The sequence below is a fragment of the Cervus canadensis genome, chromosome 5, assembly GCF_019320065.1.
Source record: "Cervus canadensis isolate Bull #8, Minnesota chromosome 5, ASM1932006v1, whole genome shotgun sequence".
NCBI lineage: Eukaryota > Metazoa > Chordata > Mammalia > Artiodactyla > Cervidae > Cervus > Cervus canadensis.
Genome location: NC_057390.1, coordinates 12,652,557 through 12,671,635, shown reverse-complemented (window position 1 = coordinate 12,671,635; position 19,079 = coordinate 12,652,557). Strand labels below are relative to the sequence as shown.

The 19,079-nt window shown below is 50.9% G+C and overlaps 1 protein-coding gene across 21 annotated transcripts in view; it reads left to right on the top strand.

Annotated features, from left to right (window-relative positions):
• The window catches only part of DYSF (dysferlin), a 220,530-nt gene that overhangs the window by 49,514 nt on the left and 151,937 nt on the right, over window positions 1-19,079 (top strand). For 12 of the 21 annotated variants that reach the window (XM_043468211.1, XM_043468213.1, XM_043468217.1 and 9 more), the window contains exons 5-12: window positions 7,493-7,607; window positions 8,797-8,889; window positions 9,222-9,433; window positions 11,397-11,525; window positions 11,880-11,942; window positions 12,601-12,651; window positions 14,479-14,509; window positions 15,115-15,230. In XM_043468211.1, coding sequence (XP_043324146.1) covers window positions 7,493-7,607; window positions 8,797-8,889; window positions 9,222-9,433; window positions 11,397-11,525; window positions 11,880-11,942; window positions 12,601-12,651; window positions 14,479-14,509; window positions 15,115-15,230 — 810 coding nt within the window. The remainder of the gene's footprint in view (window positions 1-7,492; window positions 7,608-8,796; window positions 8,890-9,221; window positions 9,434-11,396; window positions 11,526-11,879; window positions 11,943-12,600; window positions 12,652-14,478; window positions 14,510-15,114; window positions 15,231-19,079) is intronic. The other 9 variants (XM_043468215.1, XM_043468220.1, XM_043468222.1 and 6 more) reach the window with 1 other exon arrangement.

Here is a 19,079-nt window from a genome sequence, read left to right as displayed (position 1 = left end):
GGCCCCCCAGCAGGGCTCAAGCTAGCCTTGCCTCACACCAGTCTGCCCCCGGTCACCTCCTGGGACTGGTGTTTCACTGGAAACCTGATGCCTTCCCAAGCTTCCTGGTAGTCCTTCCTTACCATCCAGGCCCTTCTCCGGGTCTGGAATAGCTGAGTCATCTGGGTCATAGATCACAGCGGGAGGGAGGAAGACATCCCCCTCCCCTGCCCGCTGGGACCTGTCAGACCCCCTTCCCTTCCTCCATTGTTCTTCCTGCTCCTCCCCCAGCCTTCCCAGCGTTCTAGCCCTCCCAGACAATTCCCAGCCCTCATCCCCAGCCTTCCGTTATTTTTAGTGAGCTAAATATACCCTGCGGGGTCCTTTCTTCATGGTCAGTAGAATTCCTGACCTTCCCTCTGGGTCAGCCCCACCTCCCAGGACACACTGGGGAGTATCAATTTGGAAATACTTCCTCTCAGTGGGGTCCTGGGGAGTCTCTCAGAGTGTGGTCACCTTGCCGTTGTGTGTGTGTGTGTGTGTGTGTGTGTGTGTGTGAGGTTGGTGGCTCTTGGCTGGCTTGGTGAGTCAGGAAGTGGCCGGTCTGGGCAGAGCTCTAGAGAGTGGAAGCACTGCTTGGAACTGGGAGCCAAAGGAAGAGAGTGAGTGAAGTCACACGGTGAATTGGTGTCCAGGTGGGGACACGGATCAGGGGGTGTGTCTCCTGACTCTCAGTGGTTAAAGGGACTTGAGTGGACTCTGGGGTCACTGCCCTTCTGATGCTGGAGTTTTCCCCGACCTCTCAGGCTCCTCAAGGCTGGGATTCTTCTCTGATGGGGAAATGTCTCTTAGAGAACCCATCCCTTTCTCAGACAGTGCTCACTGGTAGAACATTCTGGTTCATGCAGGATGTATCACCGGCTGAATCCCTTTTGTCCTCCCTTGGAGCTCTTTAGGAAGAGCTCTAGGACTTCTGAGACTTCTGAGCTGCCCCTTCCGGGGATCCTGAAGATGGCCAGGGCAGGCTCCGGAGACGCAGAGCACTGACGGAGGAGTCAAGGAGGGCATCGAGGCAGCAGGGGACACAGGTGTTTGGAGTCAGGGGATCTGCTTGGTGCTTTTCTCCTGCTCTCAGGGATGGGGGTTGCCTATTTTGCCGTGTGTCAGGCCCCCAATGCCTCCAACCAGAGTCTTTCGCTTCATGACTGAGCTGCTCAAACCTCTCTTCTCTCACACCCTCTGTGCATCTGTGACATTGGTGTTTCCTGCCAGCCTTCCTGCCCCTGCTCCCCTCCAAGCTCAAAGGCCCACCCAGCCCCTGAGACACCCGACCATGGGGCTGAGCCTGGCTGTGACTCCCCGGCTGCCTCATCTCTCCTCCTATCACTGTGTTCCTGCACTGTCTGCACTTCCCAAGCAGCAGCAGGGGGCTGACTGCCTTCTCTTCTCTGGGCTGGGACTCCTGGCTGTCCGCAGAGCTTGCCACTCCGTCCCAGACCATGTCTCCAAGAAGGGGTGTGAGAACCAGAAGGTGACGGGTGGGAGTGGAACATGGGCTCCGGGAGGTGGGATAAACTAGGTTCCTGGACCCACCTCCAATGTGTGTGTGTGTGGAGGCTTCTCCATGCCAATCAGCAATGCCCGGATACCAGCTGGGTAGCGATGATTCAACTCAATTCTGACACCATCTACCTGGCTATAGCAGCGGATCCCATGGGTTACAGGCTCATCCTGCCCCCCGCCCCCTTTCAGATACTAGTGGCAAGCCCAGGCTGTTACCTGTGCTTCTAACCAACTGGCTATAGATCAGAGGTTCCCAGGACCTCCTTCTCAGGCTCAGTGAATTTGCTAGAGTGGCTTACAGAACTCAGGGAAACATTTTACTTGCTAGATTATGGGTTTATTATAAAAGGATATATCTAAGGAATAGCCAGACAGAAGAGACATACAGGGCAAGGTCTGGGGAAGAGCAAAGAGCTTCATGGTCTCTCCAGGAGCGCCATGCCCCCCAGTCTCCACCCAGAAGCTCCCTGAATCACATCCTTTTGGGGTTTCATCGCATAGGCATGATTGATTAAATCAGTGGCCATCAGTGATTGATTCAACCTCCAGCCCCTCTCTCATCCTTGGAGGTTAGGGGCAGGACTGAAGTTACCACCCTCCAGTCACAGGTTTGGTCCTCCTGGCAATCAGCTCCATCCTCAGATGAGGTGCAGAAGTCACTGCGTTAACATAACACGAGATACCTTTGTCACTCTCAACACTTAGGCAATTCCAAGAGCTTGGGGAGCTGTAAGCCAGGAAATGTGGACAAAGACCAACTATATATGAAAAATATACTTTGGTCATCTCAATGACTCAATCAATACATGTCTTATAAATCACAGTATAGCCTGGGACCTCCTTCCCTTCAGCCCAGGAGGTGGCTCTGGCCTGTGGAGAGGGCCCGGGACCAACCTGTAGCCCCTGTGATAGGGCTGAGTTCCACTGCAGCCCCAGGCAGGTCCCGAGACCCTCTGAGCTGGGACTCCCCACCTGGGGCCTGGCGCCTGGGGCTGGTTGCACGGCAATCAGGAGGACACACAGCAGGGGATTTGCTCGGAGGGACAGAGAGCCCTGTCCGGAGCTGTGGATTCTCACTGGCCATTTTCTGAGGCCGCTTTCTGGGCTGAGTCTGGCGGGCAGAGCTCGGCGGGCATCCTGTTAGCTGTAGCTCAGATGACCTCAGAGGGCCAAAGGAAGCTGCTGATGGTGTGGTGGGAGATTGTGATGCTGACTGTGGGATCCTTAGGAAACCCTGCAAGACTGAGGAGGAGGAGGGGGGTCTGCAGTGGGCTGGCCTGTTGGCTCCACCTGCCTATCATTCTCACCCAAGTCCCTCCCGATGTGGCACACGGGGCTGCCTGCCATGAGAAGATGCCAACTTTACCCAGACGCCTCTAGCCTGAAGTGGAGAACACTGCCCTTGTCCTGGGGGAGTCTCCAGGCCCACGAGGGCGCTGGACGCACATGAAGGAAAGCAACATACTCATAAACGTGTTTCGAGAGCAGCTTACTGAGGGCATGGATGATACACTATGAAAACCATGTCAGCAGCTCCTCAGCCTTAAAAGCTAGAGTCTGATGAGAAAGAGAAGCCTGCTGGGTGAGATGAGCACAGGAAACCTAGTGGTTTCACGTGGAAACCACTGGCCAGGAGCCAGGTGGGCCCTGTGTGTTGGGAGCAAGCACTGAGGTGCTTTGGTGAATCCCTGGGTATCCTTCAAGTGACTGAAGATGCCGCCAACCACCCCTGCCTCAGCTCAGGACCACATCTGACCCGCCTGCCGGCTTCTGGGTGTTGTCTGAGGGAAAGGTAAATGTGATCCAGGCGCGTGAGGTGTGTTGGGAGCAGTGGGGCTGGGTGGGTCTGGGGCTGATCTACCTAAGCTCAGTGTTGGCGAGCTGTGGCCCAGGAAGGAGGTGGTGAGCAGTGGGGCTGACTGTGGCAGGGCAGGTGAAGGACCCGGGAGCTGGGGCCGATAACCTGCAGGATGATCTGATGGGGTTGTCTGTCTTTTTGCCTTTCCTGGTGTCCTGGTTTCCTGGACCCTCTTAGCCTGGGGGCCAGACAGGACCTTCCAGAATTCTGTGGTATTGTTGACTGTGAGCCCCAGGTGGCAGATATGGGTGACTGAGGTTACCTGCTCCAGGGCAGCACGCTTTGATGGACACACGGCTGACTGATAATGGCCTTGTGACAGGATGCATGCGTGGTGGTGCTGGGGCTGAGGAGCTGAGGGACGGGGCTGGCAGACGGAGTGCCTTGATATCGAGGGCCTTAAAGAGGGTCCTACTGGGGGCTGTGGGCCAAGGTCACTGTCTGGGAGAGCATGGGGCTCACATATATCCCACAGAAAGAGAATCTCAGCTCTGGTTATGTCTGGAGAAGGGGACAGGCTATGAGATATTATGTCCCAGTGAGGGTGGGAGGTCCTGACCCTGAATGAGGCCCACAGACAGGCCCCATTTCCTTTAACTCTTAATAGAGCTAGAGGTCTCCAGAATTAACCAGCCCTGGGCATGAAGCAGTGGACCCTGGATCTTGCCCCCTGCTGTGAGATCTGTTCTAGATCCTGGGCTCTAGATCCTTGGAAGCTGTAAGGAATGTTCCTGTTGCTCCTTGATGGGCATGTAAAAGATGGAACTGGCTTTGTGCCCGAGGTCTGTTCACATGCCTGGAGCCACTGGCATGTTGCTAAGTCTTCAGGAGGTTGGTGGGGGCTCTCAGTGCGGAGATCTGATGCTCAGGAAACTCCAGGAGGGGAGGGGTTACTTGGATGGTCTTGGGATTCAGAGGCTACTGTTCCTCTCTGAGCCTCGGTGCTAATAGCACCCAGCCCACAGCGTGGAGCAGTTACACTCACATGGCTCCACTTCTGCCCAGAGATGATACACAGGAAGCCCCCGGGTGGTGAAGGGTGGTGGCTGGGCAAGGTGAGCCCTGAGAAACAGGAAGGGGTGTTCTTCAAAGGAATCTGGTGCTAGGGTCAGAAGCCCTCAGCCACCACGTGTTAGGGGGGCTTCATTCATCTCTGCTAAATGAGATTCCCATGGCTATAGCAGAAGAAAATTTCTCAGATTTTCAGAACCTTCTATTTTAACATAATGTAAGATTCAGCAAAAAGCTGCAAGAGTAGTTGAAAGAATATTTTGTTCTAAGCCATTTGATTCCATCTCCTGACTCCTCATCCTGAATTTAGTATGTATTTTCTCTGATTAAGGACTTTCTCCTACATAACCACAATGAAACCTTCAAAATGAGGAAATTAATGTTGACATGACACTACCATTGAACCCACAGATTCTCATTCAAGTTTTATTAGTTTTATCAACAGTGCCCTTTATAACAAAAGGATCCAATTAAGGATCATGTATTGTTAGTTGTTTCCATTTCTTCTAGTCTCCACCCCCCTGGGAGAGTTCCTCAGTCTGACTTTTATAACCTTGTCACCTCGAGACTTTGGGGAGTCCAGGCCAGTTGTCCTGTAGAATGTCCTCCTGTTCATATTTGCCTGCTGTTTCCTCTTGACTGGGCTTCCCCGATAGCTCAGTTGGTAAAGAATCCACCTGCAATGCAGGAGATCCCAGTTCTATTCCTGGGTCAGGAAGATCCGTTGGAGAAGGGATAAGCTACCCACTCTAGTATTCTTGGACTTCCCTTGTGGCTCAGCTGGTAAAGAATCTACCTGCAATTAGATGTAGATTGTTCATCTTTGGCAGGAATAGAACACCGCAATGCTGTGCTGCTCCCATCATGTCCTAGAGTGGCGCGATTTTGATTTGTTTCATTTCTGTGTGATTACCCTGGATCATTTGATCACCTGGCATTTGCTGGGTTTCTCCGCCAATCATGCATTCGTTCCCCTAATAAGTAAGGATTTGGGGAAAGGGGGAAGGTGCTTTGTGACTCTAAATACTTTGTTCCGTATCTAATGTTTATCCAGCAGGTTTAACACTCACTATTATTTCTTGGTTGGATTGTTGCTTTGATGCTTGCTAAATGGTGATATCTTAAATCAATTGTTAATTTTTTTCTGCATTAATCATCTGGCATTCCACTATAAGGAAAAGTGTCCTCCTGTCGTATTTATTCATTTATTTCTATATGGGTTGATATATTCCTATTTTATTCAAAGGTTTAGTCTGTTACCATCATCATTTTTTTTTCATGTTTAAATTGTCCCAGATTTAGCCTGTGGAAACGCTTGATAACAAAACATGTCAAAAGGTTTCTGTGTCCTTTTGGTATGTTTCTATAGTTCTTTGAATACCTCCTTGTTTTCTGGCACAAAAAAGATGTTCCTGGGTCATCTACTTTCTCTGGCCTAACCCTAGAATTCGTTACTGCTCCGAAGAGCCCAAATTGCCTTTGAATGAAGTGTAGAAAAGCGCAGCTTCCCAGGCCCACCCCAGACCTGAATTGGAGTCTCAGGGAGATGGGTGTGGCTGTGGGCAGGTCTGGTTATCTGCCGCCGCCTGAGCGGCTGTTCTTTATGTCGCTGGAGCTTGGGGTTGGGGGCGCGCTGGCAGCTCAAGTGGCGACACCTGGTGGTGATTTAGGAACCTGCACGGCCGTTAGGTCGGTGCCTTGGATCTGGGACTTAAGGGTCTCATTGCCTTGCTGGGTCTCCTACTAGGTCTCCTGGGATGGCGACCTGGGTCCAGCGTCCTTCCTCAGTGCTCTGAGCACCCTTCCTCACCCACCACACACACCCCCGCCCTGCCCTCCCTTAGCCTGGCTGCCCAAGTCCAGGCCCCAGCCTAAAGTGTTCAAGCTCCGGAGCTGGATACACCCAGGACTGTGAGTGCCTTCCATCTCAGGACCAAGATTCACTCCGAGGGTTTCCGGACATCCCTAACATTACTCAGCAGAGATAGCTGCCTAGTGAATTACACTGAGTTGCTCAGAAGATATTATGTATCATTAACAGTTATGTTTATAAAGGGTTTATCAAAATTTGGGGGAAATGCTTATTGTCTCATATGAAGTAAAAGAAAAATATTCTATGTATAGCAGAGCTGAACATTATTCATTTGAAAAGATTGGAGAGAATTATATCAAAATGTGAATAATGGTGGGATTATGCAATTTATTTTCTTTTACATTTTTTTTTAAGTTTTTTGTTATTTTTGAAACTTTCATGCTTTGGAGTTTTTCTCATTTTCATGGATTAAAAGGCTGCCCCAGGAGGCCTGCTGGACCAGGGAAGGCTTGGTCAGGCCTCCACTGGCCTGGGAGCAGTAAGGTTGGAGAACCTGCTGTGGCTGTACCTTTCCTTCAGGCCCTTTGAAGGGTGTAGGTCTCCTGGTGGGCTTGGATGGGGTGGGAGCCCAAGGCAGCCTTCCCCCGTCCATGTGAATGGCATGATGGGTCACTCCCCACTTCGCTGGTCAAAGCCAGAGCATCTGGGGGTTGCTTCTGGGAGGAAAGAGGGCCTCATCCTTTCAGTGCTATCTGGGGCCTGAGCAGAGAGAGGCTGAGCTGTCTGTGGACAATCAGGGGAAGACCCTTAACTGAGCAAAGTGGCCAAGGGAGCTTTTTTTCTGAAGATGGGCCTAAGCTGAGAGTTGAAAAATCCTGCAGGTGAAGTTCAATCGCTGATTCATTTATAGAAGCTTGCTAGACATTCAATTCACTAATTTAATCCTCATTTGACCCTATGCCGAAAGTGCTATTGCCATCACTACCCCCATTTTATAGATGAGGAAACTGAGGCTCAGAGACATTTCAGATCTTGCCAAAGTCACCCAGCTTCTGAGTGGTGGAACTTGATTCCAGATTCAGTGCTCTGAACCATGTGACTATGTTGATGGGCCCCTGAGGGTGGCTTTGCTGCCGTCTCTTGCAAACCAGACTCCATTCCTGGTTTGGAGGAAAGGAACAGGGATAAAGGAACAGGAAGGATGCTGGAGGGTGGTGGTCGGAGGCCAACACATTAACCTATTGCCCTCTCACCTCCATCTGTTCCAGGCCTCGCTGGTCCTGCAGGTGTCCTACACGCCGCTGCCTGGAGCCATGCCCACCTTCCCACCCTTAACGCCTCTGGAACCCTCCCCGACTCTGCCTGACATGGATATGGTGGCTGGTGAGGAGCCCACCCTCACCCTGGCAGGGCCGGGAGAATAAGCCTAGTGGTGGCACCTGAGCCTGGGAAGGGGGTGCCTTCCTAGATTGGGGGCTGCCCAGGCCTGGCGAAGGGAGGCTGTGGGTGGGTGGGGAGTCTGGAGAACTGACTTCTGTCTTACAAAATAAAGGAGCAGGAGGCATGCCCCTAGGTGCCTAGGATTAGCATGAGGACGTCCTCCCAGCGCCGGCTGTTCAAGGAAGGTGTTGTGTGGGCGCTGGGTACCCGGCCCTCTGCAGCACCACAGAGGTGGGAATTTTAGAGGCCAGGCCTGTGTTGGGGAGGAGGTCTATCCTAGGAGATGCCTGAGCCCCACCCACTCCCCAGAGCCATGTGCCTCCCCGCCTAGCACTCTGCAGGCCTTTAGCAATGACATGTGACAGAAGAGTTGGACTTTCCCTGAGAGTCCTGAGCTGAAGTCAGGGGATGAGTTCCCGTCTTGCCTTGACACCAAGTAGCTATGTGACTTTGGGCCAGTCACTCCCTCTCTGGGCCTACAGTTTATTATTTGTGAAAAGTGAGCAGACTGAATTGGCTAAGTCTCAAGGTTGCCCTTGACTTACTTCTCTTGTGAAGTGAGGACCCAGCCCAGGGTGGCTGGCTTGTCAGTGGGGGGCGGGGGGGCCTGGCAGTTCAGCCTGCTGGAGTGAACGGGAGTCACACAGATGGGCCGGGGGGTCTTGCCCCTGGGAAAGATTCCAGCATTTCTCCCTCGGTGAAGGGAGCCCATCCCGGGTGCGCCCTGAGCTTGTCCCGGGGCCCTTGTGGGGCTCCTGGTGGGGGGGGCAGAGCGGGGCCCCTCTTGCTGGACTTGGCAGTGTCTGAGCTCAGAGGTGGGGTGATCCCTCCAGACTGGGGTTGAGGGAGGAAGAAAGGGGTGCTCCTGGTGACCGAGAGTGGAGAGACCGAGGGTCCCAAATGTTCTGGGACCACTTTTGAGGTGGATCTGACAAAGTTAGGCTCTGGCCACTCAGTCCTGCCCCGAAGGTGGTGAGAAGTCGGTCCGGACAGACAGGGCACCTGTTTGGAGCCTTGTGTAGGCCGGGGGCAGGCGGGGAGGGCAGGGCTGGTGGGGGTGGGGGGCCCCAGGCTGGCTCCCCTCACCAGCACCCTCCTCGCCTCCTGGGGCTGTGCCCTGCCCACGTGCCAGGCCGGGGACAGAGCCGGGCCGAGACCTGGTCCCTGCTCAGTGACAGCACCGTGGACACGAGATGCTCTGGAAAGAAGTGGCTGGCCCCCACGGGTGAGACACGGGCCGGACTGTGCCGACCCTCCCGCCTGTAACCAGCTCACTTGCTGCCACTGTCCGCTCCCCAGAGCGGGACGGGGCAGCCAGGAGGGCGCCTCCTGCAGGTCATGGTGGGGAGGGCCAGGGCCATTCTGTCTCCTCCTGCCTGCTAACTGGACTGACCACCCTCAAGTTTCAGCTGTTGGAAGCTCTTCTTCTCCCTCATCCATCCTGGCTGACCCGCGGGGAAAGAGGGGCAGGGGAGGTGGGTGCTGGGCCGCCGATCTTCCATCAGCTGGGACCCAGGGGCCAGAGGGACCCAGCCTCATGACTGCCCTCTCCTCCAGACACGGGAGGAGAGGAGGACACTGAAGACCAAGGACTCACGGGAGACGAGGCCGAGCCATTCCTGGACCAGAGCGGGGCTCCGGGCCCGGGGGACCCCAGCACCCCGAAGAAGCCACCTTCCCATCCTCCCCCCTACCACCCCGGGGGGAGAAGGAAGAAAAGCACGGCTGCGCCCAGAAAGCTGCTGTCGGACAAACCGCAGGACTTCCAGGTGACCGCGGGCTCCTTCAGCCAGAGGCGGCCCCTGAGGCGTAAGACCTGTCTGTGTGGCCGTGGGGCAGGTCCTCAGCTGGGAGTCTGGCTCCCCTGGGTCCTGGGCATGTGCTCGATGGCGAGGCCATGTCTTGGGGCCTCTAGAAAAAGCCTCTGCCCAGCCCCTGGTTTTACTCTTAAAAAAAGGGTGGGTGTTCACTGCAGAGCGCCAACATCACCACAGCTGTTACCTGTTTTCCCAGCCAGACGTCCCCTAGCCAGTGGTCTGGCTCCTCTGTCCACGGGATTTCCCAGGCCAGAATACTGGCTGGGAATACTTGTTCAAAGTGACAAACAGCATGGGTGTCACCTGGGAGCATGACTCAACATGACCCACTGCCTCAATCTGCATTCGAACAAGATCCCCAAATCTAAGAGGCTCTGCCTGTCTTTTTTTCCTCTATCCATTCCCCCTGTTAATAGTCGTGATTTTTCTGAAGGTCATGTGCAGTTTGAATTTGTTCAAGCTCATCACAGAATAAAACTATGAAAATTAACCCTTTGACTTATTTTTATCCAAAAATCTATCTCATTTAACTTGGGCCCTTTTCTTGTTCTTTTTCTTTTCTACAGAATTTTCCATTTTGATGTAATTGCATTAAGTGATATCTAACTTCAGAACTACTTTAAAAATTAAAAACAGGAAACTTCAATATTTAGTTATTATTTTTTTTTCAATATTTAGTTATTAAATGCAATGAATTATAAAAGTATATTTCAGTTCCAAATTGTGGTAATTTCAGAAAAATTTTAGTTATAACCCACAATGTTTGCCTGCTTCCCTGATGGCTCAGACAGTGAAGAATCTGCCTGCAGTGCAGGAGATCCTGATTCAGTCCCTGGGTCAGAAAGATCCCCTGGAGAAGGAAATGGCAGCCCACTCCACTATTCTTGCCTAGGAAATCCCATGGACGCAGGAGCCTGGTGGGCTATAGTCCATGGGGTCACAAAGAGTTGAACAATACTGAGTGACTAATACTTTCACTTTCATGATTGCCTGAGAGACAAAATTATAATTTGTTATTATTCACAAGACATGTTATTGTTTACTCCTTAAACAAACAAACAAAAAAACTTTTGGGACTTCCCTGGTGGTCCAGTACCTAAGACTCCCAATGCAGAGGGCCCAAGTTCGATCCCTGGTCAGGGAACTAGATCCCACATGCCGCAATTAAGACCCAGTGAAGCCAAATAAGTGATAAATAAATGAAAAAAATAATTTTTTGGTAGAAAATTTGGAAAATACAATGAAGAGAATAAAAATCACTCACTCCCTCTTCCCATTGCCATTGATAATATATCCTATAGCAGCTTATTTTTAAAATAAATAATTTCTGGTTACAAATTAGAACCAGCAAACACTGTATTTTTTCATGAAAGCTTTAATACTTTAAAAAGTAATATTCTTAAATCTTTTGCGTAACTTTGGGAGCACAGATGTTCTTGAAACCCTCATTTACCAAAGTTCAATGAAGAAAACTCACTTCTAAGAATGTCAGATATTCTGTCTTGCATCTTATACTATATAAGAATGAAGTGGGGTTGCATCACTATGTAGCTCTGACCTCTAAGGGAATTGTCAGTGAGGAGTATTCAAGTCACCCAAAAACAGCAGCATCGAGGGGTCTGAGATGGCACTTGTGCAGGAACTGAACAGGGACTGGATTCTCAGGCCAGCCCCGGAATTTACTGCTGGCAGCTTACTTGGGGCAGCCTGGCAGCTCTTATGTGGCACTGTGGGATATTATAGATGCCAAGGACCTTGGTGGGAAAATACTGTTCTTACAATGTTCTTCCTAGTTCCTTTTTAATACCTGTCCCAGGAGGCTGGCTGTGAGGGTGGTCCCTGAGATTGCTGACTCTCACGTGGGGGTGGGGTGCGTGCCTGACTTCTTCCTCTCACAGTCTCTCCTGGCTTTCAGATCAGGGTCCAGGTGATCGAGGGGCGCCAGCTGCCAGGGGTGAACATCAAGCCTGTGGTCAAGGTCACCGCTGCTGGGCAGACCAAGCGGACGCGGATCCACAAAGGAAACAGCCCCTTCTTCAATGAGGTGGGAGCCCCTGGGTTAGGGCTGGCGCCTTGGTGGGACGCCTGGCAATTCACTCAGGTTTTGCCTATGGCCCTAGCATTGGGTGGAGAGCGGTGCCGGTCCTGAGGAGGTTATCTGAGGGACTGGAGAGAGGGCTCCCCCTGCTCCACACCCCCACCATCCGTGGGGCCGGCCGCCCTGTCCTTGAGATGGCCACTTCCGTGAGGTTGAATTCCCAGAGCCTGGTGCTGGGCTGAGCCCACTGTATCCTCGCTGTGTGGACCAGGCCTGGAGGCTGGGCGGTGGCCGTCCCCCCCCCCCCCGGCCTGGGCTCAGCGGGCCTGCATCTGTCCCCCTCTTGCCCTGAACCAACAGACTCTCTTCTTCAATGTGTTTGACTCTCCCACGGAGCTGTTCAATGAGCCCATCTTCATCACGGTACGTGCCAGCCATCAGGGGCTCTGTGTGGGCTCTGTGTGCGTGTGTGTGTGTGAGAAGCTTAGAAGCCAAGCCTGGGTGACAGGGAGCAGCTCACAGCCTCGCCCTCCCCCCATCCCGTTCCACCTGGCACAAAGATGCCTTCAGGGCTTGGATGCAGGCGCCAGCAGAGTGGGGAGACCCTGATGCCGCCCAGCTTCCCCAGGTACCAGACTCATTCGCGCTGTGGTCCTTTGATTTTTATCTTACTTTGTTTGTCTATATGTCTGCTTCTGGCCAAGATTTTGTTTCACTGGACCTTGGCTCTTTCCAACACCCCTGCTTCCTCTGAAAGGCAGTATAGTTGAGTGTTTAAAAGTATGGGCTCTGGAGGCAAACTGTCTGGCTTCTAGCCCTGCCTATACCATGGAGAGGATGTGTGATTCTGTACAAGTGGTCTCTCTGTGCCTCTTTCTTCATCTGGAATGGGAATGATAATAGTACCTACTTGCGGGGTTCTCCTGAGGGTTAAGCATTGCTTGGAATAATCTCTGGGATAGAGCCAGTGCTGTCAAGAGTGTGGGCTGTTATTATTGGGGAAGGAGGAACAGCTGGGCTGGGACCTGTCTGGGCCAACGTTTACTTGTGGACCAGAGTTTTAGTTTGTCTTTCCTTTCAGGTGGTGGACTCCCGTTCCCTCAGAACAGATGCTCTCATCGGGGAGTTCCGGGTAAATGCTTTATTCTCTTTGAAAGCAGTCAGTTCTCATTTATCCACATTAGAGGAAACTCTGTGGATGATGGGCAGGATTGGCACTCAGAGACCTATCCGTCTTGGTCTGTGTTGGGAAAAATATGATGATAAGAACCAAACAAGATCTTCTCCTAACCCAGAAATCCTTTTCACAAAGGTGGTAGAGAAAGAGAGCACTTCTGTTACTGAATAAGCATTAAACCAACACGATGGTATTATGGGCCATCTGATAAGAGATTGCAAAGACAGAAATAAATCTTTTATAGAGCCAAGCAGACACAACCCATTCCACACATATTCTTGAGATGAGCAATAAACAATTACTAATGCCCAAGTTAGTGGCCAGGATAGCACCTTTAGTACACATAGTTCATCCTAACTTTACCTGGTAATTGAGGTGACCATCACAAGAAAAATCAGAAAACAAACTTGCATTTTTATCATGGGAGGTAGTTTTACAATTTGGTTAAGGTAGCCCCTTCCCTTGCAGGAGATTGGAGAGCCTGGGGAAAGGCACTCCTGGGTCCTAAAGCTGAGGAACGACTTATCTGGCTTCTAAAAAGATACATTTCAAAGAGTCAGGGAAAGTACTTACATTGACAAGTTTTCTAAGGAAAACGTTCAGACAAAAAGAGAGGAGAGGGAAATCGCCCCCCTTCTCTCCAACAGGGGGAATTCAGCTTCTTCTTTTTAATTCACATTTGTCTTTACATCTTGGGAAGACAGTGTGGGACCTGAGTTTAGGCAGCTCTCTTCCTCATTCTGACCATCTCGAGCCAGCGTGACTCCGGTGCTCAGTACCTGAGCTCACCTGGGTTGTGGAGTGGGTCCGGATGTGGGAGTGGTCCAGGGGGTGGGGTGGGGTGATCCTGCCCCTTCATTTGTCACAGACATGCAGAAATGAACAGTCCACTGCAGAGGACCTTGAACTGATAGCATAGGATGTGTTTAATAGGTTAGCGTAAAGGCAACTGGTACTGGAGATCTTCACAAGTGGTGTTTTAATGTCATTCTTATTGATTTTCTCAGTTTTGAATCTTCAAGAATTTATCAAATGGAAAGACAGGGCACAGGTTTATTTGATCCTCCTTCTGCTTTCCAAATAAAATATGGCCCCTTCTCCGAGAAGCAGTCACAGATAGAAAATGGAATCTGTTTTTCTGGAGAAGCAGTATTTTTTTTTTTTTTTTATAAAAATGGATTGAGCTTGAGTCATTCTATAATAAGTGGGGTCTTATGTTTTGAGTCTCTAATATTATTGTAAGAACCCAAAGGTTAGGTTAAAAAAGGATTTTTTTTCCTAATTATAAAAGTAATTCATGATTTTAAAAAAACTTCGTAGTTTCTGAGAGCAATTTTAGGTTCATAGCAAAATTGAGTGGAAAGTACAGAGTTCCCACATACACCCTGCCCCTACACATGCATAACTTCCCCTACCATCACATCAAAATCTGTAGGTTTTTTTTTATAGAAAATTATAAAATATAGGAAAAAATAAAGATAAAAATCACCCACATCTACCACCCAGAGGTGGTACAGTTACCATTCGGTAGTGGTACAGTTACCATTCGGTATATTTCCTTTGCTCTGTCTTTTCTATTCGTAGATACACTTCACCAAACTTCGATCAAAATACATTCCACCTTTTCCCCATGTAATAACAGGTGACCAACATTTTCTCATGTCTCCAAATGTTCTTGAAAACATGATTTGTAGCACATCAGATTTTTAATTTTCATGCGTCATACTTTATTTAACACTCTGCTGGCAGGACTGTGACCTGTGCCCTTCTGTTTGGTTTCAGATGGACGTGGGCAGCATCTACCGAGAGCCCCGTGAGTCGCCCTGTCATCCTCCTGGGCAGGTCTTTGCATTGGGGTCCCAGCTGCATGGGGTCACCCACTTGGGACACTCATCTTTTCTTCTTGGGGATTTTAGACTTTAGAGGTGGAGTCTGATCTTGGAGGTGAGGCTGCAGGAATAAAGAGAGGGCAGCTTTCATTTTCTGGATAAAACAGGCCCCCAGGAATATCAAACCCTCACGAGGGTCTCAGCTGGCCCAGCTGGGTGCTAAACTGGAAGACCTAAGCAAAGATTGCTGGAGGCTGGGGTCCCTCCAGATGGGATGGGTTATTTGGATGACAAGTTTAGGATTTCTCCACACCTTGGTCTCTGGTTTGGTCTGGTCCCTTCCTGAAGGGGAGGAAAATGGCCTGGCGTCTGGCTTTGGCAGCCTCTGATAGCGGTTTCTGTTGACATTTCTGATTTGGACATGAATGAACACTCAAAATACCTTTTATCTTAGAACTGGAGTCCTTTCCCCATGTCTGGGTAGATGAGCTCTTCATCACACCCAGTGGAGTCCACCCCGGGCTGTCTGGGGTGGTCGCAGACCTGGATCCTTCCAATTTTGGGATCACCAAGGGTGTTGTTCCCTTAGGACACGCCTACCTCAGGAAGTGGCTGCTGCTCTCAGATCCCGACGATTTCTCTGCTGGGGCCAGAGGCTACCTGAAGGCGAGTCTCTGTGTGCTGGGGCCTGGAGACGAAGCCCCCGTGAGTACATTCCTCGTCCTGCTCATAAGCACCGCCATCAGGCCATGGGGGCACCAAATGAACAAACAAAAAGCTTTAGCTTTGCTGATTTAAAAGAATACATGGCAATTGTGAGAAATGTAGAACATGTGGGAAAGCATAAATGTGAAATGAGTCACTCATAATTCTGCCCATCAGAGAGAACTATTGTTAATACTTTTGTGCATATTCTCCCATCTGAATACACTGTATATCTATTCTTTTTCAGATTCATTTCCCTTATAGATTATAAGGATTGAGTAGAGTTCCCTGTGCTGGACAGTACGTCGTTGTTGTTTATATATAGTAGTGTGTTAATCCCAAATTCCTAATTTATGCCCCACCACCTTTTGGTAATCATAAATTTGCTTCCTAGGTTTGGAAGTCTATTTCTAGTTTGTAAATAACTTCATTTGTATCATTTATTTAGATTCCACATATAAGCAATATATGATGTTTGTTTTTCTCTGACTTACTGTACTCAGTATGACAATCTCTGGGTCCGTCCTTGTTGCTGCAAATGACATTATTTCATTTTTTTTTAATGGATGAGTAATACTCCAGTGTACATACACACACACACACACATACACACTCTCATACACACACTCTTATACACACACACACACACGCACATACACACACACACAGATAAGACCGAAGGATTTCGGAGCAGACGCAGGAGCTGGAGGCTTTGTGAGAAAGCCTCCTAATACTCAGTGGCCGGGACCCAGAAGGTAGGTGGTTGGAGGCGCTGTCAGGCATGGATGAGGCAGGCCTGGCGGAGGCATGGGGCTGGGGAGCTGATGAGCCTGGCAGGGAGGATGCAAGAGGACCAGGCTGATGAGGAGGACGAATAAAAGGGAAGGGCTGGTAACACACATTTTTTTGAACTCCTACTGTGTGCCAAGCTCTGTGTTGAGTGCCTCCCGTGGTGTGAGGGGGATTGGAGAAGGTAGATAGAATGGAGGCTGTTTTTACAGAAGGGTCTCAAGGTCAAGGTTTTCCTGCAGCATTGGTTCTGAGCGGCTGGAGATTTGAGATGTGGCCATTCCTCTAGCAGCTGCAGGGGAGGGAAGATTAAGATGCTGTTGGCGGAAGTCAAGGACCTGTGTTGGTGAATGACTTGTCCTTGTGGATATTGATTATCTCATGGGAAAATTGGAAATCAGATACACAAATGGTGAGGCAGATACTGAAATGATCAAGGCAGGGGGAGGCAGGAGTGGGGGAAAGCGGGTCTCCAGGCGAGGGCTGGGGAGGTGGAGTCCCTGGGGAAAGCCGCATGTGATGGGGAGATGGAGGGCAAGGTCCCTAAGGAGGTCAAGGTTGAAGAGCTGGCTGACGATGAAGGCCCAGGAAGCCCCGGTGGAAGGGATTAGGGCAGGGAGCACCCCGGGTGCTCTGCAGGGGCCGGCAGAGCTCACGTGGACCAGTCCCTCTAAAGGGCATCTCCCTTGCTCTCTCATTCCCTGTTCCTCTGCAGCTCGTCTCTCCAGACGCTGTGCCTTCGTGGGCATCTCTGAATCTGCTATCCTTTCCTAAAACGCTCCTTCCTCCTCTCCCCATTCATCGGACCCTAGTTTTTCCCAGATGAGACCACTTTTCTTGAGACCAGCTCAGAAGGAAGCCTGTGTTTTCGGCTCCAGCTCGCCATGGTCTTTGGAATGGGAAGCGTGGCCATCTTTTGGTTTCCCACGGCAGCTTCCCAACTTCAGCACTGCCTTCTTCTTTGAAGCCTGCCTCTCTGGTTATTTCCCTCCTCCTGGTCTCCTGGGCTGTTACCTACCCCTGGTGCAGGAGGGTCCTTGCTGGAGGTTTCCCTGTTGCCATTGTTCTGAGACCATTGTGTCCTCCCTGCTGAGCCATCAACGTCTGATCTTACTTTCCTTAAGCCCTTGAGCTCAGAAATCCCTCTCGCCAGCAGTTTCTTTCGCCTCCTTCCCTCCCTCACCCTCAGTGAATGGTCGTTCTTCCTCACTGAGGTTACAGCCCTGACCCCTGTCTGTTTCCCAGCCCATCAGCTGCCTCCTGCAGCCTGGTCCCCGTCTCCCATCCTCTTTCTTGCTCGATGCTCGCTAGCCCCTGGGGTTTGCTGCTGTATCTCCATGTTCTCCACCCTCCCCGTGACATACTGTCCACACCACCCTTTGGTCAGCTTTGGTGGCAGAAGTCACCTGGAGGTGCTGTCAACTTCTTCTTTTGCTTGTGTGATGTTCGCTTCTTATCCCATTCTCCATGGTGGCTGTTTCCTAACTTTCCGGTCTTTCCTAAGCTCTGGCCTCTGCTCCCCTTAGAGAGGCAGATTTGCACAGTGGCAGTACATGCAGCCTGAAGTTCCCAGGAGGGCTGAAGTTCCTCTTCCCTCCCTCTCCCACTCCCCACCTCCCTTGCATGTGTTTGAGCCCTGCCTGCTTTCTTTTTATTTTTTTTATTTTTTTCCCCCGCCTGCTTTCTTGTTCAGTCTGTTCTGCCTCTTCTCTGGCTCCTGTCTTCTGGTCTATGCCACACTCTGGATTTCCTGATCTCAGAATACCCTTGCTTTCACCCCTCCTGTCCAAGCTGTTTTCATCATCCTTTCAGCCATCCTCAAGGTCACCTAACTCTTGAGAGGACCCCACGTCCCTTTTCTCCAGTCCTTCCCCACTGCTCGCTCCTTCATTGCTTCAGTGTGCCTCCCATCACCTCCTTCCCTGAACCACCTGCCTAAGCCTCACCCATTGCCAAGTCCCGGGAGCTCTTCTCTCATTAATCTGATCTGCTGCTCCACAGTGTTTGATTCCAGAGCCGTGTCTTACCTGAAACTCTCTCCTCCTTCAGTATCTATGACTCCCTTCATTCTCTGTGCCCCCCCCCTTTATTAAATGGATTCTTCAAATTCAGCAGCTCAATAGGATTTCACTGCCTGCCTCTCTGCTGTGCCTTTGACATGACATTCAAGGCCCATGAACATCTGGCCTCAGTCAGATTTTGCAGCGTGTCTGTCTATCTGTGGAGGAGCCCGTCTCTGTCCGCCTGGGCTCCTAAATCGCTCATCTCCAGCCTGGATCCTCGCAGCTCCAGATGCTCAGTTCGTTTCCTATAACAAAGCACACGAACACGTCCCTTTGGCCCCTCTAACTTCACCTATGGGAACCCAGTATCATTTGGTGACCACTCCTCAAACCTGTTGCCCATCCTATGTTAGGTGATATCTTGGGAATTGGCACTTGTCCCCTTGGTCCCCCAGGTCAGAGGCCTGAACATCCTTCCTCATCCCTCAGTCCAAACCTGGCAGTCAACACGCATACAGTTGGCCAGTCTTGTTGGTGTGACGACCACAGTGCACGCTTCTCCTCTTTCCCATCCCAAGCCCAGAGACCAAGGTCAGGCTCTCATCGTATCTTATCTGGGCCTTCCTGTGAGTGAAGATGTGGTTCAGCTGCTGTGAATCTAGTTAGCCCCCACATTACCACCAAAATCACCTTCTTTAAACCCAGGTACAATCACGTGATGGGCTTCCTAGGTGGCACGACTGTTAAAGAACCTACCTGCCAATGCAGGAGACATAAGAGACGCAGGTTCGATCCCTAGGTTGGGAAGATCCCCTGGAGGAGGGCATGGCACCCCACTCCGGTATTCTTGCCTGGAGAATCCCATGGACAGAGGCGCTTGGTGGGCTGTGGTCCATGGAGTCGCAGAGCTGGATACGACTGAAGTGACTTAGCATGCATGCGTGCACAAATCATGTGAGTCTCCTCTTAAAAAATCTTCCAGTGACCCACCCTGCCTGCCAGTTACTTTCGGGATGAAGTCCAGAATCCTCAGCATCACATTCAGGGTCATTAGCAT